The sequence below is a fragment of the Bufo gargarizans genome, chromosome 8, assembly GCF_014858855.1.
Source record: "Bufo gargarizans isolate SCDJY-AF-19 chromosome 8, ASM1485885v1, whole genome shotgun sequence".
In the NCBI taxonomy this organism is placed as follows: Eukaryota; Metazoa; Chordata; class Amphibia; order Anura; family Bufonidae; genus Bufo; species Bufo gargarizans.
Window position 1 is genome coordinate 142,547,888 of NC_058087.1, and position 18,689 is coordinate 142,566,576.

General features: G+C 44.5%; 1 protein-coding gene across 1 annotated transcript in view; it reads right to left on the bottom strand.

Moving 5' to 3' along the window:
• LOC122945445 overlaps positions 1-18,242 on the bottom strand; it is a 40,215-nt gene extending 21,973 nt beyond the window's left edge. Inside the window, exons 1-2 of the mRNA XM_044304514.1 lie at positions 18,135-18,242; positions 16,301-16,822 (exon numbers count right to left, since the gene is read on the bottom strand). Coding sequence (XP_044160449.1) covers positions 16,301-16,822; positions 18,135-18,148 — 536 coding nt within the window. The 5' untranslated portion in view covers positions 18,149-18,242. The remainder of the gene's footprint in view (positions 1-16,300; positions 16,823-18,134) is intronic.
• Positions 18,243-18,689: the final 447 nt, after the last annotated feature.

The window sequence follows — 18,689 nt, forward strand, 5'->3', positions numbered from 1 at the left end:
AGTCCTGACTGTGTATTTCAGTGTAGCTTTGAGTGCTGACAGCGAGGAGAGTAGGAAAATAAAACATAGTTATCTGGACTCCTTATCTGCAGTGCTAGGCATGTATTACTGTAGATAATAGTCCACAATCAGGGTGACAGATACGCTTTTAAATACAAGAGTTCCCCAAGCATGGTACATCTGTGGACTTTCTAGTCCAGGCTTCCTCCATGAGTCCTTGCAGTTTTACAGCAGAAAATACACAATGCAATATATTCACTAGCCTTGAGGGGCCTCATCCCATTTGGTTAGAATCTGTGTAGGACAGCCCTTTACTAAAGAACCGCATTAGGAGGATTTGGTCTAAGTTTCACGGAAAAGGTGTGAAGGGAAAAGCAATTACCAGGCCCTTTTGATCAGCATGGAAGAAAAAAACTGGCACCAGGGTTGAGAGAATCAAACTCCACAAAATATAATTTGATCCGAATTTCAGGGAAAATTAGATTTGCCGCAAAGCCGAATTTCCTCAGGCTTCGTGGTAGTAAATTGAATTTGCCTGAAATGGGGTAAAAAAAAAAACATTTTTTTTTTTACCCCATCCTTTTGAGCCGGCCGCCGCCATCTTGATTGAAGATCCCGAGTGAAATCCTGTGTGCGATAATGTATGACATCACCTCCCCGGCCAACGTGATGATGTCATCACAGGCCTCCCAAGATTTCACAATAGATCTTTAATCAAGAATGTTGGTGGCCAACTCTTTGCGATCAAATGGATGTGGGTAAGTATGGTTTTTATTCATTTTTTATTTTATTTTACACTGTATCATTGCTTTCAGATGCAGCGATCAGTTATGAACGTGGCATCTGAAGGGTACAATGATGGGGAGCGGTGCAATCGCCGCTCCCTGTCATTGCCCCCACTACTTACAAAGAAATGCGCTTTGTTGCTAAGTAATTCGTCATGAAACTAATTTTTTAGCAAAATTTGGCGAAGCAGCAGAATCTAATTTTCCAATACTCCGCTCATCTCTACATGGCACCATTATGGTCATCTTGATCTTTGCTATCTGACACACTCATTTCTCTATACACTATTGTATTTTATTATTGCATTAGAAGTTTCACAGATTTCACCATGCACAGTTTTATTCATAGAGACTGACACTTTAGGTGGTGGTCTCTAAGAGATTTCACTGTCTACTGAAATAATAAAAAAGACTCTAGAATTTTGTGATATTTTGCATGTTTGGTTCTCAATTACTTTATTTCCTATAAACAGTAGAAAAGAAAGAATGTGGCAAGTGTTAGCACTTGATAGAGACATAAAACAGGAGGAAAGAGTAGCTCAATTTTATATGTATTTTATATGTAATAACCCATAACGAAAGTCACTTTTTGTGAAATTAATTTTTTACATTAAAGATCAAAAGTCTTTTTTTGTGAAATTCATTTTTGAATATGTTGAAAATGTAAATCCCGAATATGAAAGTGCTTCTCAAATAAAGCTAATAAACCTTCCACCAGAATTTTTAATGCCTTTTTAACACCAAAGAAAAATGGTTAATAAAAAGGTTAATAATAGCATATTTCTGTCGCTGCAGGCTTGCCGCATATTATTTCCAGAAAATGTATTTACGGAGAGGAAAACATTCCTTTTGAACATCAAGTTTAACATCAGTTTTTTGCTTTTGCAGAAATGATTGCTTTGTGTCCTGTAACCTTAATTAAATTGGTCAAGGTAAAAACGCTTACCGTGACACGACCCTCAGATGGAAATGAAGAATGACGAGGTTTCTCGTGGTTACAGGATGTGCTACCACATTAACTGCTGTTTTCAACCAGTATAATCCTTTGCATCATAAATAAAGCTGAAGTGGAGGTAGTGAAAGAGTTCTAGACATCTACTCACTTATGTAAATCAATACTTCGTTGAAGGCAATGAATGATCAGAAATTAACTATTTTTTAAAGGGGTTGTCGAATAGTTTACATCTGACGGTCTATCCTCGGGATAGGCCATCAATATCTGATTGGGGGTGTCTGACACCGCCCCTACTGATCAGCAGTTTTGAGGTAGCTCCAGCGCCAGAAGCTGGTGCAGGAACTACACAGCTTGTTCCATTGTGCAGTAGACGGAGATGGTAACTGCAGCGCTGCTCCCATTCCCTTCAATAAGAACATCTCTGTAGTAACCAACCAACATCAGGTCATCAATATCTGATTGGTGGGATCCGAAACACTTTAAAGGGGTATTTCCATCATGTCTAGTGTCGCTTTACCTAAAAAACAACTTACCCTATGTATGTTATTACTGTCATGGCCTCCTTCACTCGCTATACTTTATTCCTTTTGTTTCTATAGTTTACAGTAAATGCTGCGATACCGGAGCAGTGGCCGCACATGTGCAGTATTTTCTCTAACTTCTAAGGTTTTGGTAGCTTTCATCGCGTGAGAACAATTATTTCGCATGCGCAGCATCTACCAACTTGGCCACAACTCTACAATGCAATAGCAATCGGTGGACCAGCATGCGCAGTAGCCCAAAGCAGAGGGAAAACAAAGGGAGGTTATTTATTATCCAGAAATACATGCAATCTGCAACTTTTCCCCGCTCACGCTAGCTCTAAAAATGTGGGTGTGGGTGGGAAAGGGGGGAGGCTGGCAGGCCCGTCTCATTCATCATTTTCTATGCCTGGTTTAGGAGTAGAAAATGGTCTAAATGTAAGCCAGCAAGGAAGCTGTTACACATTTAGAAGTGGCGCTGGGTGCGCCGAAATTATGGAGAGGGCGGCGCTTCTTCATAACTTCAGCTGACCCATATAGGGTCTTAATAAAAACGCCAGTCTTAATAAATAACCCCCAAAGTGTGTAAATGTATGCTCACCCTGTCATGCGGTACCGCACAGACTGGAGTGTCCACTGTGCTCTCGGGGAAACCGTAGAAAACGGTGTCAGCTCAGTCCATGCTACTCCACCATACTCCGGATTAATCCTCTTGCACGCGTGGTGTAAAAACTCCATATCTTCTTTACTGGAAATGCATTAAAAACATCCACATTGAACAAAAAAAAAAACAGCAGCAGACAGTATTTCGGATGTATAGACGCATCCTTCCTAATGGCAGGTGTCTAGAAGCCCAGGAGGTATTTGGTACAGCAGAGCGGGAGCAGCTGGTGTAGAAACTGCTAATAGACATATTAGCTCTTAGCTGCATCAGTAGTGTGCTCGTCTAGGCAAGCAGCGCAATGATGTCAGCCTATACCGCCAATTCTAAGTGCATAACACTGCCTACACAAAACACATAAAGTGGTGAGCTGTGGTAGGGGAAAGGAGGTGAGAATGAGACATTGGACATCCCCTTTAACTGATTGTATCATGCTAACCTATCCGCCCCCATGGTTCCTGCCACCAGAGAGGCAATTGCATTTTCCTATAGTGTGCAAAAATGACCACCACTGCTGGATTGAAGGGTGGTCGGCGGCACTAAATCAGGTGCTCGGTGGCACCAAATCAGAAACCATATGTCCTACCACAATCCGGGGGGTTCCAGTGCACATCCATGAATCCTGGAGGGAAAGCAAACACCATCTATCCCTGGGCTAGATGATGATGTGGTATTGAAGTACTGTCCCTGATATTGCCCTACAGGGGGGTGCTATTCTGGCCCTGATAGCCTAACCACAGACCATCCGCCCTGATAATAGCAACCCCGTCCGGAACCTTACCCTATATAAAAATGGCCCTAGTAAGCCCCTAGGCCCCTGACTTCCATGTGATCACTATATAGATCTATGTGTTTTTGACTCATTATAAAAGTATATTATAAGTATATCGCACCCCTCTGTGTATCACACCTATCGATAGCACACCTATACCAGTCCTTAAAAGGACTTTTGTGGCCCTATTAGCTAGCATTTGGTGTCCCTAACAGCCTATACCTGCTCCACACAGCAACCTCCCCCCACACTCAAAACACTAAATATAAAATGACGGCCAGATCAGGTTTATTGATAAGGTAGGGGGTTTGTCCATGTGATAAAAACGTCTCAATTGGCTGTCCTGTACCACCTGATGGATGTGTCATGGGTCAAAGTTCTTCACAATGTAAAAGAATATGGAGGGCGCGAATATCTCCGTCTGTTCGCATGTTCTGTGAATCGCGAACACGCGAACGTGCAAACGAACCGCAAGGCCATCTCTAATCCCAATAGAAAACCATGATTGGTAAAGTAATGAATAAATTCATATGAGTTCATACAAAAAAAGAGCATAAATACATAGTCCCCAACATGATGGTAATGTTAAAGTGCATGTGTACAGTGTTCATTTTAGGACATGGTCAGATATCATTGTCAAGTATCAGAATAATGCCAGTGTGACACCCGACCCTGACACCTGAAACCTGACTCTGACACCTGACCCTGACACCTGGTGCTGAAAAGAGCTCCTCGGAATATCCGAGTGTGGGATCACTTGTTTGACAAGACTCTCCATGGTGTGAGGAAGGAGGATCAGGGTGAGGATTGCGTTGAGCAGACTCTTGTCTACTGAGACTGGACTTGGTGGAAGACAGGGTGGTGCTTAACTGACTGGAACCATTATCTGCTGCAATCCAACCTACCACCTGGTCGCACTGGTCTGACTTTGAGAGCGTTGTCCTGTGCCGCCCTGCAAACTGGGACATGAAGCTAGGTATCATGGATGATTTTTTTTCTTGTGCTCTGGTAGAAGGCACAGTTTCAACGTGCCCAGGGCCACGGCCTCTGTGTGCACCATCAGCATCACGGCCACTTCCCTGTCCCTTACTGCTTGCCTTCTTCATATTAAATGGTATATATCCTTGAAAGTATGTCACACATACAATAGTGTAGGATTTGTAAGTGTATGCACAAAACAAATTAAAAAAGGCATTTGGGATGTGGAAACGTCACACAGGAGATATGCCGCAGATAATGTCGCTGATGTCAGCAGCGGCTAATATAAAATTACAGGAAATGTCACAGGTATTTGCGATGTGAAAACGTTACACAGGAGAAATACCGCAAATAATGTCGCTGATGTCACCAGCAGCTAAGAAAAAATTACAGGGAATGTCACAGGTATTTGGGATGTGGAAACGTTACACAGGAGATGTACAGCGGACACCGTCTATGGAAAAAGTACACTGGATGCCACTGATATTTTTGGGATGTGCACACGTTACACAGGAGATGTAGTGCAGATAATGTCGCTGTCTGCAGCGGCCTAAATATTGCACACTATTTAGCACAAGATGTGCTAAAAATAGATATAGCTGCCACACACAATAGTCCTTAAAAGGACTTTTGGGTCTCTGACAAGTTTTTCAACTGAAAAAATGAAAATTTCACTCCCTACACTATCTCCCTGACTACAGTGAAGGGCCTTACTCATTTGCACGTTTATTGGCTGCGTAGCCAAGTTTATTGGCCAAATATTGCAATGTGCCGAGCATCGAGATGCTCGAGCCAAACTGGTGTACTGTGTACTGCTAGTGTGTTCCTCACATGTAGTCTCCCAAGTAGCAGATAGTGTACCCCTCCCACGTTTGGCTGCAGATCTTCCACTGCTTTCACTGTGCAAGTCTCACGGGCACGCTGCCACCCTCACCTCCTAATGATGACAACGCCTCCTCCTACATCATCATCTGCATCTGTTTGATCATCACTTGTATTACCCGCACCCAGTGGCGTAACTACCGGGGAAGAAGCTGCTTCGGGGCCCAGTGCCCCGGCAGCGTGTGTGACAGTTTATTTTCAAGTTAGTTCTTCACAGCAGCAGCGGCGGCTGACCAGGCCCCTCGCTAATGTGATCTAATCTTACTGTCTCCTAAAGTCTCCTGATGTGTCTGGGATTCGAACCCACAACCTCCTATGTATCAATGGCAAAGCATTTACCCCCACAGCCATAAAGGCTGCATTCCAGCTGATTAAAAAAAATATGAGACTTCTACTGTTATAGCTGGCTAAGTGTACATCTATACACATGACAGCTGCCCCAACACACCCAGCACTGCTATATCTCTATATGACAGCTGTCCCAGCACACTCAGCTCTGCTATATCTCTATATATGAGCAGCTGTCATGTGTATAGATGTACACTTAGCCAGCTATAACAGTAGAAGTCTCATATTTTTCAGTTAGACACATTGCACCTCTTATGGCTGTGTGGGTAAGTGCTTTGCCTCTGATACAGAAGGTTGTGGGTTCAAATCCCAGCAGAAACTTTTCTGAAATACAAGCACTGACTCCATATATGGACATACAGGGCGGGACACAGGAAAAGGCTGCATCACATCGCTGACATGGAGGTAAGTGTTCATTTATTTTTTTTAATACCCGACTGTTACTGCCATTGGGGGAGCGGGAGGCACTTGATACTGGCACATGGGGGGAGGGGGGTTGGCACCTGATACTGGCACCTGGGGGGGGGAGAGAGAGGCACCTGATACTGGCACATGGGGGGAGAGGGTTTGGCACCTGATACTGGCACATGGGGGGGAGGGAGAGAGGCACCTGATACTGGCACTTTTTTTGTGGGGGGGGGGGAGATGGCACTATGATACTGGGACATGGGGGGAGGAGAGAGGGACTTGATACTGGTACCTGGGGGGGAGGGGAGGTTGGCACCTGATACTGGCACCTAGGGGGGGGGGAGAGAGGCACCTGATACTGGCACCTGGGGGGGAGGGGGGGTTGGCACCTGATACTGGCACATGGGGGGGAGGCACCTGATACTGGCACATGGGGGGGGGGGGAGAGAGGCACTTGATACTTGCACTTTTTTTGGTGGGGGGGAGATGGCACTATGATACTGGGACATGGGGGGGAGGAGAGAGGCACTTGATACTGGCATGTGGGGGGGGGTTGGCACTTGATACTGGCACATGGGTGGGTTTGGCACTATGATACTGGCACATGGGGGGAGAGAGGCACTTGATACTGGCACATTTTGGGGGGGGGGGGGTGGCACTATGATACTGGGACATGGGGGGGAAGAGAGAGGCACTTGATACTGGCATGTGGGGGGTTGGCACTATGATACTGGCACATGGGTGGGTTTGGCACTATGATACTGGCACATGGGGGGAGAGGCACTTGATACTGCCACTTTTTTGGGAGGGGAGATAGCACTATGATACTGGGATATGGGGGGGGAGAGAGAGGCACTTGATACTGGCACATGGGGGGGTTTGGCACTATGATACTGGCACTATGATACTGGCACATGGGGGTGGGAAGGAGAGAGGCACTTGATACTGGCACATGATGGGGGGCATCTATGGGGACACTCACTGGCACATTATTGGGGGCAATATGGGGGACACTAGGCCGGCAGCCTATCAGAGGCCGGACACTGAGGGGCATCTACTGGGGCACTATATATATGGGGCATTTTATACTGGTACATTATGGGGGGCACTAGCAGGAAGGGGGGAGAGGAGCACTATGGGGGCATTTACTGGGGCACTATATAGGGGTATGTTATACTGGCACATTATAGGGGCACTATGGGGACATTAGCTCAACTGGGGGCATTACAAGGGGGTATTTTTGCACTGTCACAATTTAAGGAGAATTATTTCTACTGGGCGGGCATTACAGTGGGCTTTATTACTCCACCATGGTATGACCCCCTCTCCCGCAAGTTGGGCGTGTACTTGCTGGTAGCCGCCGCATCTGTCGCTTCTAGACACGCCCCATCTCCTCTTGATAGACAGGGCCAGCGAGCGCTCTCCTCCTCCCGCTGGCCCCGTCTGCTGCTGAATTCCCGCGCCTGCGCCGTAACGTTCCTCGATCAGCGCAGGCGTACTGAGTGAAGGACGCACGCTTGCCAGCTCCTTCCTCAGTGTGCCTGCGCCGATTACGTCACACTACACCCGGAAGAGAAAACTGCCGGCATCAGCAATAATCGGCAGTCTTCTCTTCCGATGCTGACTCCTGCACCATTGGCCAGCCATTGCACTCTATGTACCATGCTTTGCACCCATACAGGCATCTAACATCACAACATCACAAGCACCCCAGCTACCATCAGGCTGGAGCACCATAATCAGGCTATGCCCTGAGGAAAGAAAGGGTGCCCCCTTTTTTTGCTGCACCGGCCTTAGGAAGCAATGGTCTGAGGGACACCATTGTGATAGCCAGAGCCACTACCACTCTCATCCTCTACTCTAGCTCCTTAGGGACTTGCATCAAATGAACAGAGAGAAGCATCTTCCCAGGGTCTGGCTGCAAACCACCTCACTAAGGGGTGCTATATAACCCTAAAATCCAGCCCACCCAGCTAGTCGGTAGTACCCCTCCCACTAGATTCAAAGCGATTAATTGTAAAACATCTGGAGTTGTATATGTAGCGGCATGTTGTGTCTGTCGGTAAGATGAAGAGGGAACATTTACATTGCAATAAAAAAAAAAAATGTTCAAAGCACCATCCATGTGTGGTGGAAAACTCTACACGGAGCATGCTTTTCCTTCGTGGAAAAGTCAGATTTTTATTGTGGATTTAATCCTCTGCAATTGAAATGGTAAATCCGCTGCAATATGTGCATGCAACACAGATGTTTTTTTTAACAGAATTATTTTTGCAATGTGTGAATATACACTGAGTAAAGGATATCTTGGAGTCAAGCTTTCCCTCACCCACACTCATTTCTACTTTACATTACAATTGCTTGTTTATATGGCTGGAGCTTTGTTTGTGACAAGCATATCATAACCAAAGATCTCTGTTTAGCATTGTAGCTTAATATAAAGGATTTCCCAATGCAACTTGCATATTGCTATGATTGTGACCCCAAAAATCCAACACTGCTGAATTTGTTTGCGATTCTGGGGTTGGAGTCATGCCAACTTGCAAGTTGTGTTGTGACTCCATATATTTCTATTATGCTGCAGTCGTGGCCAAAGTTTTGCAATTAAAAACATTGCAGTGGTATAGGCATTGCTCTATATATCTATGACAGAAGATGTGAATCTGCTGTATCACTTGAAAAGACCTGATTTAGGGCTAATCCTAAAAGCATCATGTAAGTGGCTCCCCTGGTCTTCACGCTTTATACAGAGATCTGGACTCAACTGCAGGGGGACCACCAGGCTGCTACCTCTTGGAGCAGTCTCTGTTCAGGTGACGGATGACCCATGGGTTCAAGAGAAACCAGTATGGAGCACCAAGATATCAGACAAATGTTGAACCGTAGTTAGGGGCAGGCTAAGGTTAGGGCAGGAAGAGTTTGCTCAGGGTTACAATGGAGATCAGACAGAGGTCAGGTCAGGCAGTGAAGGGTTAATTCCAGGAAACAGGATGAAATTGGTACACAAGCAGAGCAATGTAGAAGCACCAAACTATTGCAGAACACTAGCGAACTAGAACCTATTGCTCAGGCACCTTCCCCGAGGAGAAGGTGCCTCAAGTACCCCAGGGTGACCAACCATTGGCTGGATGAAGAATAGGGTGTGGGCAGAAGGAACATATATTCTCATGCTGTGGACAAAAAGAGAGAGAGAGAGAGGCCTAGTCAACAGGAAACAGATGGCAGCTTGTCTGGAGCGACAGAGCTACTTTAGCATTCAAGCCCACCGAAAAGAAGGAGAAAAAGGCTGGCGGGTATGCGCCGCTGGAACCCAGTGGGAACCCATAGCGACAGAGCCAATGACCAGAGCGGTAACAGAGTCTCAAAAACTGGTATTGTGTATACCAAAGGCATACAAGTCTACTTTCATTGTAAACTGATACACTGTATGCAAATGTGTACAGTATATGCTCGCGTGAGTGTCTATTGAAGTAGCTGAATTAGTCTCAATCCTCTGGAAAAAATAGGTTTGAGTGATTACATGGTTAATCATCTGCAGTAAATGCAAATTATTTAGCTAGACCATGGGGAATAATGCCAATTAATGTCACTTTAATTAATTTAAATAAATACAGATTACAAAAATCAGTGGCTCTAATAAGTTCTTTAAATGGATGCCTTACAATAAACTAATAAATACAAAGCACAGCCTGATTAAACGTAACAATTAAAATGATGTTCAAAAAGTCGCCTCATTATAGGATTTTACTAGATAATATGGGATTATTAGAAAGCTGCTGAAAATCTAAAAGCTGGAGCATCAATGTCTTAAAGACACTGCAGTAGGCTGCTGAGCATTTTGAAGCAACCAATTGCTTACCTATTGCCCTTACACTCGCTACTTCTCTAAATAGCGCTCATAGGGACAGAGACAAAGACCAATTTTAGATAGTGATAAACCAGGGCTCGCAATTACTAGGGGAACCCCAGGCATGAGAATCCCATGATCAAATTAAACCGTGCACCTAGAGTTAGCTGTATAAGATGATATTATTTAGGCTCTGCACACATTTTTAGCATTTTTTTTTCAATAGGGCTTTTAGGCTTTTAAAAAAATGCTATTTTTCAGTTACAAGGGTTAAGAAAATCAGTCTGTTTGCAGAGGATAACTTTTCATTCCCATAAACTCATGTGAGTCCTTATCTCAGATTTCCTGACCTCATAAACACAAATTTAAGCCATATTCTTATCAGTTTGATAACAGTTTAATTGTTTATGAGGTCAGAGAAGAGGCTTCAGATGTGCCCAACAGCTGACTGCTGTCGGAACTCAGGATCAACAGTCTGCAAATAGACTGATTTTCTAACCCTTGTTTTTAAAAAATGGCTGAACATTTTTAATCACTTCCAGACCAGGCCACTTACCCCCTTCCTGACCAAGCCTAATTTTGCAAATCTGACATGTGTCATTTTATGTAGTAATAACTTTGGAATGCTTTTACTTATCCAAGCCATTATGAGATTGTTTTTTCGTCACACATTGTATGCCATGTTAATGGTAAATTCATGAGTCAATATATTTTACCTTTATTTAAGAAAAAAATCCAAAACGTACAGAAAATTTGGAAAAATTCACTATTTTATAAATTAGAATCTCTGTACTTTTAACCCCTTAACGACGGGTCTTTAAAGATGGCGCCCGCTCCTGAGCGCTGTGAGCGCCATAGCCGCGGGTGGCAGTAATGCCGATCACAAATATTTAGCCCCCTCAGATGCCATGGTCTATCCTGACCATGGCATCTTGATGCGCTTAAAACCATAAGCGTGCGCTTCCGGTTATGCTCCGGCTCCCCGTGCGGCGATCGGAGGAGCCGAAGCGTGTGTGCAGCAGCCCCAGTCTTTGTGAATGACAGGAGGCAGCTGCATTGTATTTCTTATGGATAGGGCTCCATAGGAAAGTAGTAAAACCATCATAGATTCCAATGCAAGTGCATTGGGGTCTATGACAATAGCAATCTAATGATTGCATGTTATAGTTCCCTATTGGAGCTATAAAAAAGTGTAAAAAAAACCCATAAAAATTCAAATCACCCCCCTTTTCTCAAAATCAAAATAAAAGAACGATGTGCAAAAACGCCCATAATATAAAAATATAAAAATACAGTTGTGTTCAAAATTATTCAACCCCCACTGAAATTGAGTGTTTTGTCCAGTTTGACATTGATTTTGATCATTTCAGTCATCTTGTTTACAATTAAATCAAAAAGGCACTTGTAAGTCAGACAAATATAACATAACATTTATAATGAAATAACCACAAATGTCTTTTCTGTGCTCACATCATTATCAGTTTTATTCAACCCCCAAGTGACATTCAATCTTAGTACTTAGTACAACATCCTTTTCCAGTTATAACAGCTTTTAAACGTGAAGCATAGCTTGACACAAGTGTCTTGCAGCGATCTACGGGTATCTTCGCCCATTCTTCATGGGCAAAAGCCTCCAGTTCAGTCACATTCTTAGGCTTGCGCGTTGCAACTGCTTTCTTTAAGTCCCACCAGAGGTTCTCAATCGGATTTAAGTCTGGTGACTGCGATGGCCACTTCAAAATGTTTCAGCCTTTAATCTGCAACCATGCTCTAGTGGACTTGGAGGTATGCTTGGGATCATTGTCCTGTTGAAAGGTCCAACGTCTCCCAAGCCTCGGGTTTGTGACGGACTGCATCACATTTTCATCTAATATCTCCTGGTACTGAAGAGAATTCATGGTACCTTGCACACGCTGAAGCTTCCCTGTACCTGTAGAAGCAAAACAGGCCCAAAGCATGATTGACCCCCCGCCATGCTTCACAGTAGGCAAGGTGTTATTTTCTTCATAGGCCTTGTTCTTCCTCCTCCAAACATAGCGTTGATCCATGGGCCAAAACAGTTCTAATTTTGTTTCATCAGTCCACAGAACACTATCCCAAAACCTTTGTGGTTTGTCCACATGACTTTTGGCATACTGCAGTCTACTCTTCTTATTCTTTGGAGACAGCAAGGGGGTGTGCCTGGGAGTTCTGGCATGGAGGCCTTTATTACGCAGTGTGCGCCTTATTGTCTGAGCTGAAACTTCAGTACCCACATCTGACAAATCTTTTTTCAGTTCCTCAGCAGTCACACGGGGACTTTTCTCCACTTTGCGCTTCAGGTAGCGCACGGCAGTCAAAGTCAGCATCTTGTTTCTGCCACGACCAGCTAGCGTTTCAACAGTGCCCTTTGCCTTGAATTTGCGAATGATGCTGCCTATGGTGTCTCTTGGTATGTTTAACATCTTTGCAATCTTCTTATAGCCATTGCCCTTCCTGTGAAGAGAAATCACCTCTTCTCTTGTCTTCCTGGACCATTCTCTTGACTTCACCATGTTTGTAAACACACCAGTAAATGTCTAGAACAGGCATGTCCAAACTGCGGCCCTCCAGCTGTTGCAAAACTACAACTCCCAGCATGCCCTAATAGCTGTACGCTATCCAGGCATGCTGGGAGTTGTAGTTTTGCAACAGCTGGATGGCCGCACTTTGGACATGCCTGGTCTAGAAGGAGCTGAGTATCACAGTCCTTTTAAATCTGCCTAATTGGTGCTTTTTATGCTTGATTGCTGCTCCTTGACATCCACAGGTGTTTTCAATACCTGATCGAAAAAAACTTGAATGAACCTCTGTTCTTAAGGCCTCATGCACACGACAGTATTTTTTTGCGTCCCGCAAAACGTGGTTCCGTTGTTCCGTGATCCGTGGCCGTTTTTGCTTCCGTTGCGCTTCCGTGTGTCCGTGTTACCGTTTTTTTTTTGCGTCCCGTCAAAAATCCAAGAATGGTGAAAAAAATGGCATTTTACTATCTCCACCCAGGATACTGGTATAAATCAGGGGCACCTGAGTATGCATTTGTGGCCATTTTCTGTAGTCTTTCCAGAGTACAGAGGTTATTTTGGCTGCTCTCTTTGCTGTTTCACCATGTCTGATTCAGAGGAAGAGGTCTTAGTGCATTGGCTCGTTTCTCGGCAATGGGGTCCGCGCCCTCCTTTGTTGAATGATGAACCGACTAGAAGGCGACGTTTTTGGGTCCATCCGATTGTTTCCAAACGCTACCGGAAAGGACACTTCCATACCCTTTACCAAGATCTGCGGCTGCATCCAGAGAAGTTCTTTGCCTTCTGTCGGATGTCAGTGGGTACCTTTGACCGATTGCTGTCGTCTCTACGTACTGTCCTTACCTTTATGGACACCAATATGAGGCGCAGCATTTCACCTGAGGAAAGGCTCATCGTCACGTTGAGGTAAGCAGTATAGTACTTGTTAAGTTTCACCAGTAATGTGCACTGCTTGTGTCAGGGGGAACATGTGCTAGAAAATGGCTGCTGTGAAACATGTGCTACTGTTTCCTGAAGTCCCCTTCTTTTTAAATCCTATTTTTCTTGGGGGTGTTTTTGTTTACATTTAACCTCTTGAAAACCTGCGACATATGATTCTTTTTTTTGGGGGTTAGGTTTATTTTAGCAGCTTTAAAACGTGTGTTCATCTATAAAGGGCTCCAGACACTCCATGATTCGTCGCCATTCGCCTGTAGTTTGTTTCAAATTGTGTTTTTAGTCAGTCACTCAGCCATGTTACTGCAGGCTGTTACATGCCTTTTTTGGCTTCTAGACAATTTTCCACAAATACAGGTGTATTCGTTTGTGTTTAGGAGTGTGTGAACGAATTGGGTCACTCTGTCAGGTTCTCTAGCGGCGTGTACCACCTATTAGAAGTCTATATCCCAGTCTGTTCACTTTTATAGGGGATTGTGCTGCTGCCAACCCCTCAGATTTAATGTTCACATAATGGCTATTGCTCGCAGATTTCTTACCTTGCACATGACTATCTGCATTTTTTCCAAAGGGTAGAACCAGTGTTTATGTTAAAATTTCGTGTTAGTACTGCCCTTACCCCAAATGATGCTCCGGTATGGTTTGTATTCCCCATTGCCAATATAATTTAGTTTAAGCATCCATGGACATGTTGCAGAGTTGGCAAGCCGTTTTCAGACAGAGGTGCGACTGGTCATCCATCATTTGGCTACTTTACTGCCAAAAGCACACCAGACAATTTTGCAGGAATACTGTGGTACAATATGGTTGGGGCTTTTGGTTTTTAACCATTTGCTAGACAATGCATGAATTAATTCCATGCTGCCTGTCGCTTGAATTGTGTGCTTTCGGCAGATCAATGCTATGTAAAGTCTAGGGTGTATATTTGTTAACCCTCAAATTTACAATGGTTGTGGGCGCACACAGAGAGACCCTTCCCATAGGTTACGCTCCACTAGACATAGTGTGGTTTTAAATAATGTAGTGTATAGAACGTTGCTAAGGAATCCAGACTCTGTTGTTCCGTTACTTATTTTTTTTATTTTTCTCACAACAGATTCCTTGCCACTGGGAACTCGTTTGCATCCCTGCATTTCGAGTTTCTATTAGGAACCTCCACGATCTCGAGAATTGTTCGACACACTTGCCAGGTCATCTGGCAGCAGCTCCGAGAGACGGTGATGCCGCAACCCAAGGTGGACGATTGGCTTCGGATCGCTGAGGGCTTTCAAAATTCAGCGCAGTTCCCAAACTGCATCGGGGCAATGGATGGCAAGCACATCCGTGTGAAGAAGCCGCCACACTCAGGGAGCCGTTTCTTCAATTATAAACAGTTTTTCTCGGTAGTGCTGATGGCTGTTGCTGACAGTAACTACCGGTTTATAATGGTAGATATTGGGTCCTATGGAAGCACTGCGGATGCTCGCATCTTTAGTGCTTCTAGAATGGGTGAGCGGCTTCTTGCCAACCAGCTAGCCCTGCCCGAGTCCAGAACACTGCCCGGATATGCCCGTCCGCCGGCTCCATTTGTCATCGTGGCGGATGAAGGGTTTGCATTGACTCCACATGTTATGCGGCCCTTCCCAAAGCGTGGTTTGGATGTCAGGAGGCGTATCTTCAACTACCGGTTGACTCGTGCCCGTCGGTATGTGGAGTGCGCTTTCGGGATACTCTCTAGCAAGTGGAGGGTGTTCTTGTCATCCATACAGATGGATCCGGAGAATGCTACCCTGGTGATTCAAGCTTGTGTTGTTCTGCACAACTTCACCAGGATTCACGAGGCTTCCTCTTCTGTAGACTTGGAAGATCTTCCAACGTCTTCAGATTTGGGCTTGGAAAGGACCCTGCATAGACGACCAGGGACTGCAGGCATTGCAGTTCGTGAACTCTTTGCAGACTACTTTCACAGCCCAGAGGGGTCCTTGCCATGGCAGAGGGACGCTATTCGTGGCAGTTTTTGAAATCTTCTGGGCTCGTTAGTTTTTTGTTATTTTCTAGATAGATTACTTGAATTTATTGTATTAGTGGAGTGTAGGGACTCGCAAGGTAATGAGGACCCTTGACGTGGGCTTGCGGGCTGAGATTTTGTGGACATCGCATATTTTATTTAATCTACACATTTAATTTAAATGATGCTTTGGTCTAAATTTATTTAGACTATTTCATCATTAAACTTCGAGTATTTGGTCCATAAAATTTTCTAATACCTCATGTTGAAAGTTAATAAATTTAAAGGTGCGGTGCATCTTAATAAAGTGTTGCATGTGTAGATACTGTGTGTGTGTTTTTGGGCAATATACACCAAATGATAAGGTTAATGGTTTGTGGAATGTTAGAAAATAAAACCAGACACATTTTTAGTGCACAAAATAACTTTTTTCAAAAATATTCAGCACCAAAACAGGTTAGAATCAATATTTTTGACAAATAAACACAACCAAACAAATTGAAACAGAAAAACCAACCCCCAAAAAAGAAAATCATAACTCAAAGAGGTCCTGGGTGAAAGACCCTGCCGGAAAGGAGGACCGTGGCCTTCCTTGAGCCTGCTGTTGTGGGACAGTGGGCAAACTGCCCTGGAAAATGGGCTGTGATGCCCCTTGCAAATGGCCATGGGGTGGCCCGTACTGGGGGTGTGGGGCAAAAGAAGGCGCCTGAGTTGGTTGCCTTTCCCGTCCAAATTGGCCGGCCACTTGGGGTTGCCCCTCATTTTCAAGATCCACCATCCATCTGTTCAAATGGCCCAGGATGTCCCCATGATTTGGGATGGCGAACATCTTCATGACCACCGCTATAGAAGCCACGCATGCGTTGTGGTCCGGTTCCGGCACTTTTTTCAGAAGGGGCGCCAATCCGCGAAGCATCTTCTCCTCCACTCCGTCACTCCGCCTCTGTGCCAGAAAATCAATGACGCGTGCGTCAATAACCTCCCGACTCTCTGGCACAGAGGTGGAGGGAGGGACTTGGCGGGGGCGTCTTCGGTGCGGCTGCCTGACACGGGGTGGACTGGGCTGTTGGTGCTGGCCCTGTGACGACTCCTCCGGCTCCTCTGCTGGCGTCGGTTCCGGACTAATTGCAGGGGAGAAAACAGCTGGGGTTTCACTTCCATCTGTCGACGACTCCCCAGAGGGTTCCAGACTGTCCACAGTACTGTTTTTCAAAGACATGTAAAAACTCAATTAGATATCTCTTTTTAAATTTAACAGAAAATAAACAGTGATATTAGGTGTGATCAGCTGTATACAGACACTATACATATGGAGTGGCTCGAAACAACATAATGTAAGAGAATATGCAATAAACACATGCATCTATGTGAACAGTGCAATTCCAAATGTATTTACAATATATAGGGCAAGATGGGTCACAACTGGTAAAGCGCAAATGGTAATGTAATGGTAAAACATGGTTTGATGGTTGAAGCAGTCCAGCGAAAGAAGAGGAATATTCATTCCAGGCACCAAACCAGTGCGGATATTGACGCCATCTCACCAGTATGTGGCCTGCTTCAACCATACCAACATACAAGAGGTAGGGTCTAACTGGTCGAACTTATTTTCCAGCAAAATAATAACATGTACTGGGCCACAAATGTGCATGATGAGAGCAGTCATTCAGAGACGGGTGGTCAAGCCTAGAAGGAACATCATTGGATTCTGTTTTTTTTTTCATTGAACACAAACAAACCAAGGAATCAATGTTGGTCCTGGTGCCATACATTGAAAGCAATGTGAATGACGTGGCCAATACCAAATGGTGATCAAATTCCGACATGTCAGTAAAAAAAAGGAATCTATATGGAAACTATAAAAGCACCCGCTAATGTCAAAACTGATATACTAATCTGGACTTGCATTAAAATGGGAGACATGCACCTTTTGAGGTATAAATGACCTATCCCTATGCAAAGTTCCAAAGATTATTGTGGTATAAGACCAACAGGAGGCAAACACGCAGAACATCTGTATGATGAGATAATGCGTGCGGAGCGCACGTGGCTTGTCGTTTGTGAAATCCTTTCATTATTAAAAACATCTATGTTCTGGGACCTGCCCAAAATTGATGCAGCAGGAACCAAACAGAGAGGGGGGGTGCTATATGCGCACTACACGTGTCGTCTCATCATACAGCTCAGCAGCGGGTTTGAATGGGGGCAACCTTTCACATAAAGTGATGGACACAACCAACCCCAGGCATGTGCAAACTGATGCCCACCATCTGATGCACAACGACAACTCCAAGCAGGACTGGTTAACTTACATGTATTCAGGCATGCTTGGCGTGTGCCTTCAAAAAATGTGGGATTGTGACATTTTGTACATGGCTGCCCCACAGAAAGTAGATGCTTTCAATAGTACAACAGAAATGAAGCCATTACTTTCGTGTACACATTAGCTGAGGCATACACAATTGAAAGATTAAGCACAATGAGAAATGGATCAACAAATCATAATTTACTTACGGCCTCAAGTCCATTACGGGTCTGAGAAACTGCAACTGGGCAGTATATATGTATGGCCTCTTCCGGGAGGGACCCTCTCCACTACGCCCCTTGCTGGAGACCTCTCGCCGAAATTGGTCCCGGCAACTGGCCCAGCGAGTTTTGGTTTGTTTCACTGTTCATAATGAAGCAAAAAAACAAAAAAAATATTACAAAGGATCCAAAGAAACCAGCATAAAATGACATTTTACAAAAAAGGGAGCAAATCGGGAATAACAAGGTACCAAAAAAAAAGGACCAAATAAACAGCACATGGTACAGTCCAGCAGGTGTCTGGATACTAATGCAGACGAACAAGATGGAGGATACTAGTCGTGTAAGCCTTGTGGCCCTAACTTTAAAAATTAAAGTGTCGGTCACAACTCTAAGATGCTCAAATACAAGGACATGTGTCTGGGACAAAAAGGGCACAAACATGTGATTATAAACATGAGAACTGTATGCTGGAGCAAAGGGTGGGACAGCCATTTACACTTAGAAATGGTGTTGTATGGAATGTAATAGACGTCACTTTAA